Source organism: Chenopodium quinoa, unplaced genomic scaffold (assembly GCF_001683475.1).
Source record: "Chenopodium quinoa cultivar QQ74 unplaced genomic scaffold, ASM168347v1, whole genome shotgun sequence".
In the NCBI taxonomy this organism is placed as follows: Eukaryota; Viridiplantae; Streptophyta; class Magnoliopsida; order Caryophyllales; family Amaranthaceae; genus Chenopodium; species Chenopodium quinoa.
Genome location: NW_018743174.1, coordinates 30,568 through 41,228, shown reverse-complemented (window position 1 = coordinate 41,228; position 10,661 = coordinate 30,568). Strand labels below are relative to the sequence as shown.

General features: G+C 34.6%; 1 protein-coding gene across 1 annotated transcript; it reads right to left on the bottom strand.

Moving 5' to 3' along the window:
* Window positions 1-1,607: 1,607 nt before the first annotated feature.
* LOC110732192 (macrophage erythroblast attacher-like) lies at window positions 1,608-10,296 on the bottom strand. Its single transcript, XM_021912112.1, has 7 exons — window positions 9,848-10,296; window positions 7,870-8,064; window positions 6,054-6,176; window positions 4,183-4,368; window positions 2,659-2,792; window positions 1,983-2,169; window positions 1,608-1,869 (listed from the first exon to the last, which is right to left on the bottom strand). Exons 1-7 carry the CDS (start codon window positions 10,187-10,189, stop codon window positions 1,768-1,770), a joined length of 1,269 nt encoding a protein of 422 aa, XP_021767804.1. The 5' UTR covers window positions 10,190-10,296; the 3' UTR covers window positions 1,608-1,767.
* Window positions 10,297-10,661: the final 365 nt, after the last annotated feature.

The window sequence follows — 10,661 nt, the reverse complement described above, 5'->3', positions numbered from 1 at the left end:
TTAATTTTTGGATTTTTTCAAGGGAATTCAATACTACTAACATTTCACTTTGTCTTGAATTCTTTTGCGTTAAATATATTGGCACGGGATATGCTACTATGCTCTTGTAGTCTTGTTGAACAGTGTTGGATTTTTGTCAAATCCTCATCAACACATGAACCAAGGAGACTTAATAGGGAAACATGAAACAATGAATTTCACAACTGGACTACCAACTTTCATCATACGAAGTATATTATGGAGGAACTAGAAATGGAAGAAAGTTAGGCATTTACAAATGCATAACAAGGGATATTCATGTAATTATACATATGTACAAACGAATACATATTCTGGTATCATTGGATGATCAAATGGTACCACTGAATATCCAGTGATACTATATATGTACATAATGGTATTAAATATGCATTTAGTTGTACAAAATTTATGCATAAATAGTACCACAAAAGATTCAATGGTACCATATAAACTTTCAGTGGAACAATCAACATGTGGTCCCCCATCACGTGATACAATCTGACCAAAGAATAGGTGAGGTCCATCTACAGACCTCTATCTTCCTATCTCTCTCCTCTTTTCTCTTTCTATCATGTGTTTTAATAATATTTTTATCAATGTTATGCATTTACAAATGCCTAACTTTCCTCCATTTAAAATTCCACGTAATTATGGACAGAGGATGAAAATATGCTCCTCACTGGATTCACTATGAAGCTTTAAAAGTTAGAGGAAATACAAATGGAGGAATGTTATGCATTTGTAAATACATAACATTGATTAAAATATTTTAAAAACACATGGTAGAGAGAGATAGGAAGAGAGAGGTCTGTACATAGACCCCACCTACATTTTAGTCGGATTGTATCACGTGATGGGGGACCACATGCTGATTGTTCCACTAAAAATTTATATAGTACCATTAAATCCTCAGTGATACTATTTATGCATAAATTTAGTACAAATGAATGAATAAATAATACCATTGCGTGCATATACAGTATCACTGTTTATTCAGTGGTACCATTTGATCATCCAATGATACCAAAATATACATTCGTTTGTACACATATGTATAATTACATGATACCCCTTGTTATGCATTTCTACATGCGTAACATTCGTCCCTTTAAAAGTTAACCTGATCTCATTATATAATTAGTGTATTAGCGTGCGATCATCTATCTCATAGGCTTCGCTACAAAAAAAAGCAGGGCCTTTTGGAAACCACAAGTGATCCCGTAACTTAAGGATAAGGGGTGCTCTCTTATCTTGTGATTAGGGAAGTAATGTGCAGTAAAATACGCTTCACGATCTCTTGTACGGAGTATACAGTAAAAATAAAAGGTTTCATTATCTTTTGATCAAACATGTACTGTTGAAGTGGTTGTAGCAAACCTGATCAGAGTAAAAGCTATCTTAAAAACCATCAACATCCTTCATCGCGGCAAATGCAGTGGAGAAGCCATTAAAAATATACAGACGTCCACAACTGCTTTTATTGCGACATAACTGGTTGATTATCTTTGAGGCAGCTGAAAACTCGATTTTATAGCCACGGAGCAATCTACTGCTTATAAAAACATTCACAGACTGATAAACAAGAATAACAACATCAGCAAAGAAAATAACAAATTGTTCAAATTGCCCTTTTGATATGTACATGTGGGTAGCTGCCAATCCTCCAACGGGTCACAGCCAAAAAAAGAGAAAAGAAAAATCTATTCTTGTTGACAGTCTTTTTACATAGTTGTTCAAGGTATGATTCTATGAGATGAATGCCTTGGCAAGATCAGAATAGTTGCAGACCACACCTGTCCTTGGGCAAGTAATTTTACCATTATTCCTACGAGCCATATCCTCGAGAGCCTGCCAAAGCACAATCAATAAAATGGACTATGGTTACAGAAAGGGAAAAAGAAAATTCTGAGAAAAAAGATAGCTTAAAGAATAATCAATCCACTTATGGACACTACACAAACCTTAGTGCTGTAGACATAGCCATTTGGTAAGACCATAGGCGGATTTTCAGTATCCATCAATTCTTTTGTTATGTAGCAGACAATTTTTGAGTGTTGCTGCTTCGAGAATGGAAGTGATACTGCCAATTTACGGAAACTTTCCTGAGACAATGGATCATCTTTCGGACAGTCATCTTCATAGCAAAATCTAAAAGAGGTCAAGGGACAACATATTTCACTGGACCTAAATGGAATCAAGATGCAGTTCTCCGCAATTTAGCATGCAAGTGAAATCCATGTTCTAGTCTTGAAGATAGCTTCATAGACAGCATTTAGGCTAGTGTTCATAGTTTCAAACCAAGCAGCATGAACAATATATAGATGTGAAACATGTGTCCTGATTGTGCTGAAAAGCACCTAAAATCTATATTTATGTTAGGTGACTAATATTACTATGTGGGAAAGCATGATGCAGGAGCAATTCTATATTGGTGATAAAAAAGGAAAAGTGCATACTTGCACAAGCAGTCAAGCACAACAACAAAGCCTTAGTTCCAAAAAAAATCTTGTTATTGCATCGTCTCTATGTTAGCTCTTATTTAAAATTTAAATTTAACAAAAAAGCAACAAAAGTGATACGGAGTTTTCAAAGCAGATTTAAAAATTAAATTTAAATAAAAAGCAACAAAAAGGATACGGAGTTTTCAAAGCAGATAAGCCGGCCTGCAAATAGATATTTAACAATGGTTCAAGGGTCATGCCATACAATCTGTAGAATTCCTGCTTGAAAAGGTCCACCAGGTGGTCCCATTGCTTGGGTTCAAAAAGGACCTGCCAAGAGGAAAAGTAGGCAAACATCAAGTATGAGCTAAGTAGAATTATTCTGTCCAAAACACCAGTCATTATTTTCTCTTTTAAGGGAAAATCAACCAAGATTAAGTGGTCACATTGTCACAATGACATCCAAAGAATTAGCTTCTTATGATAACCTTGTTGAGAGAGTCAATACATTGTTATAAAAGATTGAATGGGCTATGCGAGCTTGGTTATAGTAAGGCCTGGCAGTCAAGCTAAAGCTTGCTTCTATAATGAGGGCAGTCTCCCTCTATGATGAGGCAATTTGACCACAAGACCTCAAACCCCACAAAAGACTGCAAGAAGTTTATTTGATTTCTTTAAAGAAAAAGACATTAATTTATTAAAAGAGACAATTGAACTTCACCGGCTTAAGAAATACGAGTACACAAACAAAATTACATATAATCAGCCCCACATCAACCCAATATAACCCAATGCCTCAGGATCTACTTCACATATGCTCTTTGTAGTGGCAAGTCAATAAGGGAAATTCACATTAATTCTGTTAGCATTTTCGTCAAACTTGTCTTAGATGAGAAGGTGGAGTCGTTCACTGAATGAGAGGAAATTACCTACAATACAATGGCGCAAGAGATTAAAAATAAGAGTGGGTTGAAAGAGAGAATCCATCCAGATAAGCTCTTCTCTTTTCTCGTGTAAGAGTTTCCAGACACTTTGAAGCTTGGAGTAGCATTGCCCAATTTTATTTAGTAGTGTCAATTAATATGACTAAATTATCAATGATTCTTATTTTTTAGTTTCTTTGTTCTTAGCTGAAAATTAGAAAAAATTTCCAGTCTACTAACCTCCTTTACAATCAGATAGACCCATTTCTTTTCGTACCTTCGCCCCCAGACTTATATGCATGTGAAAACAATACTCAAATAGCAATATAGATGGCACTATGGCAGGGTATATAAACAAGAATAAACATGCAAGTTTTACAATGATAAAATATGGAGTAGAAAAATAAAACTCATCACAAGAACAAAAATTTCCAATGGGAATGTTAGACTAGGGAAAGGGTTGGGAACTTCAAAAAATGTTGCTGAAAATTCTGTACTAAAACATTGTATAGTATCTAAAACTGGATGAAGAAATCAGAATAGAAGCAAAACAACAGAAAACAATGATATGCTTGCGAGCATCTCATACAGATTTGTTAAAGATCTGCACACACTACAACAATGGCAGTTTTGAAACTTGATGCATGTGTATCTGAGGTCATCTTACATAAAATGTCATTACTCCAAAACAACAAAGTGACAAGAGCAAATGAAGCAGTTGCACATACAGAGTAATATAATACTGATAATGATGCCAAAATAGAGAAACGAGCAAAGAAGCTGATCAAAAAACTGACCTTGTAGGTAGCACACTCTGTACTGCTCTTAAAAGCAAGTGTTGCGAGAACTCTCTGCAACTCTTTCATATGAGTTGCTCCCCATGGTGCTAGATATTTTTGGGCGTATCTAATTGCACGCATATTGTTATCAGCTCTAACCAATTCTATGAACTCTTGAAGTCTTAGCTGAAACTCAAATTTGCTCTGTAACCAAGAAAGAGGGTAGTGTTAAGCTACCTTATCTATTATCTTTGTGTGCAGGAGTAATAAAGCATATCACTAAAGTGACACATATCATAAGCTAAAAACAAAATTAAAACCCGTTCAAAAATTATTTCTCAGAATACTATATCGTGAAAACAATGTCATTTTCTCAAAAACCATAGATGAGATAACTATGTATTGACAATCTATTTGATAATAATTTATTTTATTTTTTTAACAAAATAAATAATAAATAATAAAAACTCCACTCAAAAGGGTTTGGTCTCATTTCTCTTTAGGAATTACATTATTATTATTATTTGCTCCCTCTATTTGATGATCTATTCTGCAAAAGCTAAATGTTATTGGACTTTCCCATTTTCCTTTATGTACGTAAAAGGTCAACTAGAAAAGCACTCTAAAACAGATTGAACTTCTGAATGCCATTACTTAAAATTTCTATTCCCTATTATGAGAGTCAAACTATGATCAACCATATAATTTTTCAAAACTTAGAACACAAATGCAACACCTATGGCTAGATGAATATTCAAGGTAACTTCTACAATTGTGTACACCAACTACACAGGGTTTTGACTTTTGACACAGTGTAAGTGATTATTGTAAGATTGCACAAGTAAAATTCAATATAGAAGCAGTAATGGATTATTATATACCCTTATTGCACTCAGTGCCTTCCCAAAGTCAACACTTTTGACAATGAAATCTTGCATTTATCTAAAACTTGTTGTAAACATGCCTTCCACTTGTTCCCATCTCTTCCTGATCCCTCATATGATAATGCCTCCTCGGATTCCACTAATGGATTAAAATTTTTAGTAAGATATCCCAACAAAACAACACATTGAGGTAAGTGACTCCTAATTTGGCAGACTAAAATATCTGACAGAGATCAAGAGCTGTAACAAGCTTCACCATAGACCCTAACTGATGTGATAGCATTCCTTGACCTACCTCTACATGCTTTCTCAGACTAATTGCAAGGTTTTGTTAATAACATAACAGTGAGGTTTCATGTAACTGAAAAAAGCCCTTAATTTCAGTAATATAGCCTTCCTACTTTCTTCAGTAATTTTAAGAAAGTAAGATAAATATTCTGTTAGTTTATTCGGAGTGTATCCTATTATCATTAGGAGAAGGATTTACAAGTTTTGGTCTGAATTTCTTATACTGTATTAATTAGCTTACCCAAATTCGCTAGGAGTTTAGTAGTTTTTGCAGGTTCTTTGTTTGGTATATGGTTCTGCTGAATGAGTCTTGGGTGAAAATTTCTTAAACAAGCACCAGAATTTGGCAAAGCGGTATAAAAAAATATTTACTAGTTCAGGCCTTCAAGCAGAGCCAGTTGACTTAATCTTAGCAGTACAAGCATACTTAACAAAATTAGTCCATACTTCCACCCACCCCCCCCCCCAAAAAAAAAAAAAAAACCCTAAAAAGAGGCTCTGTTAACCGAGAAAAGCAAATGCTAATTCATGGAAAAGTTCCATGACACTTAGCTAACCTGATCTCAGGCAACTTCAACCTTTGGCCTTAGCTAATTGCAAATTAACAGGTGAGTTATAAAAACTATGAAGTAGCAAATTAAGACAATAGTAATTCCTTATATACTTGTTCAAATTCGCAGGCATAAAATCAGGATATAGTCTGTACTTTGTACACACCTTAGACTTCTTCAGCCTAGACTTGTTATCAGCACACCAGGCTAATGCAGGAGATACCTCTTTGTTTTGAAGAGCTTCAATAACCCGTCGAGCTTCATGAAATACATCAATATCAACAAGATCCTGACATAAAAAGATCATTTCAACTACATCAGTGGAAACTGCAGTAATTTTCTTCTGAACTCAATAGAGCACAAAAGTTTCTGGGGTGTCTTCTCTGACATAGAAAATATTATTTCTTTTATCATTTGTTTGGGAGAGGGGTGGGGGGGGGGGGGGGGGGGGGGGAGGGTGTATTTTGCTCACACCAAAGACTTAAATTACCAGTTCCCTGAATATTAAAATTTTATGTGTACTACACAAAACACAAGTAAATGTTTATGATTTTTTAAGAAAGATTATCAGTAAGAATTTCAAGAAAAGCAATTCTAGATATGTCATAAACTTCTCAAATTATAATTAGCTCATTTATATTTCTTGTAAGATTAAAAAAAAAATCCTTTTCAAGCAATTACAATTCAACATATATGAACTTGTCCAGCTCATATAGCAGTCAAAGAGGTTATGTTCTCAAGTTAAACATATGAATAGGAAAAACGGAAGAGCCACATTGTAAAAATAAGATAAATACCGTACAACAATAAACACATGAAAATATATTTTATAATGAGCAAATAGATATAAGAACAAAACCAGAGAAAATAGGATAGTTATCATAAGTTGTCCTCCTTACAGCCAAAATTTAGATTAGATATTAGCCCAATTCCATTTAATATCCCCCACCACCTTAGCCCACAACAAAGCTGAAAAAGTTACACTATCACACAACGAACCAGCACTCAAAGCAGTTACACATTTCATTTTAGCAACATATACCACAATTTTTTTCTTAAAAAAAAAAAAACATTTTGCCAAAACATGTTCTTCTCCTTCGCTCTTCCAAAGTCAACAAAACAGATCTGTAACCGATCCAGAACAGTAATCTCCATGGTCCATGCACAGCAAAAAACCTCCCCAAATATTGCTAGCCATCTCACAATGAAGGGATATTTGTGAGCTCACCTGATCACCATTAACCAAAAATTCTCTTTTTATAAGGGCTTTTTGTTAGTTGATATTTACTTGTTATTGAAGAATGGAGGATGGGAACAACCATTTTCTGTGTGTTCTCCTCGATTATATAACTGCTGTACAATCTAGACTCTAGAGGATGTTCTTCTAGGTTATAATGATGTGTTGCTCATCATTATAACTTACAAGCATCCTCTAGCTTGTGCAGAAGTTATATGCAATAATAAACAATATCTCACTTAATATAGCAATCAGATATGCAGTATTGAAGAGCTGCTAATAGAAGAAAATCCCTTGGTTCTTCAAAGAAGTAAATGCACATATATTATAGATGAAAAGAATATGCCTCTACCAGTATAAAACAGCTTAAGCGGATATCTCTCCAAAGTATCAATTACAAAGGATGGCATGATGTTTGTCATCTATTCAAGGAAATTTTGTGTTCACTGAACAAGGTTCAGAGTCTTAAGACGTGAACTTAGGTGACTTTTAATCTGTTATATAGAGATAATATTACCCTTCATATGTAACTTACTGTGAACCAGGGAGATTTTAAATATACTGGGGAGACTAGATACATATCTGATGGTGACTAATTAATGTCTTAGCAGTAGAGAAAATGAGGTGGTACACCCCCCCCCAAAAAAAAAAAAATAAATTAAATAAGCAAATTGATAAAATACGTAGTATAAAAAGTTGCAGCAATGAATTTCTAGAACACTTAAATCTAAAGAAAGCAAGATACCTGTATATTGCTGGTTTCAGCCAACTTTGCAGCACTCTCATAATACGACATACGAAGCATATAGTCCACAAGAATCCGCTTCAAACGTGTGTTGCTCCATTCATTTAAATTATCTGCATCTGCAGATTCCAAATGGTCTAATCGAGCTCGACATCGTTGTGCTTGCAAGTTCTCTACTCGGCTTCCTTCCTCTAGCTATTTACATGAATAAAAATAAGCACCAAAAAATAGCAACCAAAGAAAAAAAAATGCAACATGAAATTTGCTATGAGCTTTACTTCCAAAGCATCTTATATAGGAAACCAACAACTCTTCTAACATTTCAAAATCATTTTTTGGTTCCTTATTTCCTCTTTGTACACATAAATCAATAACCTAAAATTTCTGACAAGAAAAGTTGATAAAGTATTGCTATTATAATCAAAACAGTCACACAAACAACAGTAAGGAGAGAGAGGGGGCAGGGGAGGGGAGAAGTAGACTGTTTGAAGTTCCACACCCAAAAACCAAAATTGAAAGCATCTTCAGAAACAATAAGAGTTATGCATGACCCATGGTTAAGCAATAAAAAATTATGCAAAACCCATGGATACAGACATACAGCCAAACTGACAAAGAATATATATTACAAAGCAGGTATCACTATAGCTGCAGATAAAATGAAGAGTCAAAATATGGAAAAATAAATAAATAAAATTATAGTGCTTGAGGGAAATGCACATACATTTATGAACTTATGGAGTATCTAGGCTTTATCCCATTGCATATATCCTTACACAATAATTCCAAGACTCACATGAATTCTTGAGGTTGAGATTACGAGTTTCTGTAGTAAACTAAATTCCCAAAGAGGCTGTTTGGTGAAGGAGTTTCAACAAAGAAAACAAAAATAGTTCCTCTCTTTCCTTTTTCTGTATTTTATTCAAATATTTAGCATCCTTACCCACGTCTCCAATGAGTAATTGGTATGAGGTAAGTGATTGGCATGCTTAGAAAAAAAAAGGCAATCAAGTTCAGGAGCTTGACCAACTCAATTCTATTTATGATCAAGTAGGATGAGGTAATGAAAATGAATCTATTTCCTTAATTACCGTTAAAGACACAAACATAAGGCTATAAGCATCAAACTAATAAAAGCTTCATATTAGAAAAAACTCAGTTGTACAATATTAATTCACATGCAAGTGTTGCAAATAAAGAAAATTACTGTCTACAAGAGTACACCATTACATACTCAGGGAATAGACCTTTAGACCAAATTACAATCTGCTTCGGTGAACCAAATAGCAAACGAAGGCAAAGACCTTGGTATGAAAATCAGCTTAGTATGATAAGCTGCAGCCAAAAAGCTTCACATGTGTCCCAAAATCCATTTTGTCATCCAAGGAAGCATTCTACAATCAACAGAATTTCACTACCAAAATAATTGAAAGGATTGATCAAAATTCACCAAACCTACACCACAAGAAGCCATTTCTAGAACCCAACATCTGTTCTTTTTCTATGCAACTCCATCATACTACAAAAAAAAAACTCCCATTTCGCAAATTCGATTGCTCATTGTACTTTAGTTAAAAATTCACATATATATAGGGTTATTTTAGTGAAAGTGTGTGTGAAACACTTGCAATCAACATAATTTTCTCAATGTGTATGCCAATTAACTTAGTTGGTAAAGCATTAAAGGTCGGAAAATTATCGAATTTCGTCTACATCACTTCCCTTTTAAAATCTCACTGCAACAAAAATACAAAACCCAAAATAAAACTCTCCCAATTCACCAACACTAAAAATCATCAAAATTCTCCAACTGGGGTGACCAATTAGCTCAATTTATCGAAACCGTCTACATCACTGCCCTTTGAGACTCTCGTCAAACCCGAAAAACAATTACAAAACACAACCCCAATAAATAACCAATCAACCATTGTCAGTTTTATCACCTAATTTGTAAAAAAGAAAGTAAATAGTGTGATACCTTTCTCTTGAGACCTTGAAGACGAGAAACAAGAGAAGAAAGATGAGAAACGGCGTCGTCACGAGACAAATCAGAAGAGGAAGAATCAACGGCCGAAATGACGGCGGAAACTTCTTTCTCAACGGCACGATGATTAGCACGAATGGTCTTCTTGTAGTGTTCAAAGGGTACTCGAAGAAATTGATGTTCAAGTTTGAGTGAATCCGACAAGTAACTCAACTTGGATGCCGGAGTTTCCGAGGTTGCCGGAGTTGATACGGCGGAAGAGAGGGTGGTGTCGGTGGATGATCCGATGATGGAGGTTGTTCCGGTGTTGCCGTTGGGAAGTGGGTCGATCTCCATTGGAGAGGAGAGAGACTGAGATTGGAAGGAATGGAAAAATGGAGATGGTGAGAAAGGTGATGAATGATGATGGTGTGTGATTGATTGGATGAGTGTCAATGTGGGTAATTAAACGATGTCGTTTTGTTTGGTGTAATTGGGAAGCTTTAACCTCTGGCATAAATAGAGTCTTTCATTGAAAAAAAAATGAAAATTAATAGATAATATCCCACATTTGCTCTATCTTTCAAATCTCGCCTTTTGATGATTCCAAAACACTCTCACCTTTTACCCTTCACTAACAATCCCTCACCGATTAAATTGTTTTGGTTATCGGTTTTCTTAAGTTTTTGCCATATGTCGGATTATAATAGATTTATTTATTTTTTTTAATAATTATTAAAAAAAAAACAAAAATAATTAATATTAAAAAAAGGCCAAATTAGAAAATAGCACCTGCAAAAAGACCCGATTTTGATTATAACACCTTAAC

Bases quoted from the DNA above. Each gene is read 5' to 3' on its own strand.
- LOC110732192 (XM_021912112.1), bottom strand. From the start codon at position 10,189: ATGGAGATCGACCCACTTCCCAACGGCAACACCGGAACAACCTCCATC. The intron at 2,793-4,182 runs GTCAGTTTTTTG...TCCTCTTGGCAG, and splicing joins CAGAGTGTGCTACCTACAAG to GTCCTTTTTGAACCCAAGCA. The intron at 1,870-1,982 runs GTTTGTGTAGTG...GTGCTTTGGCAG, and splicing joins GCTATGTCTACAGCACTAAG to GCTCTCGAGGATATGGCTCG.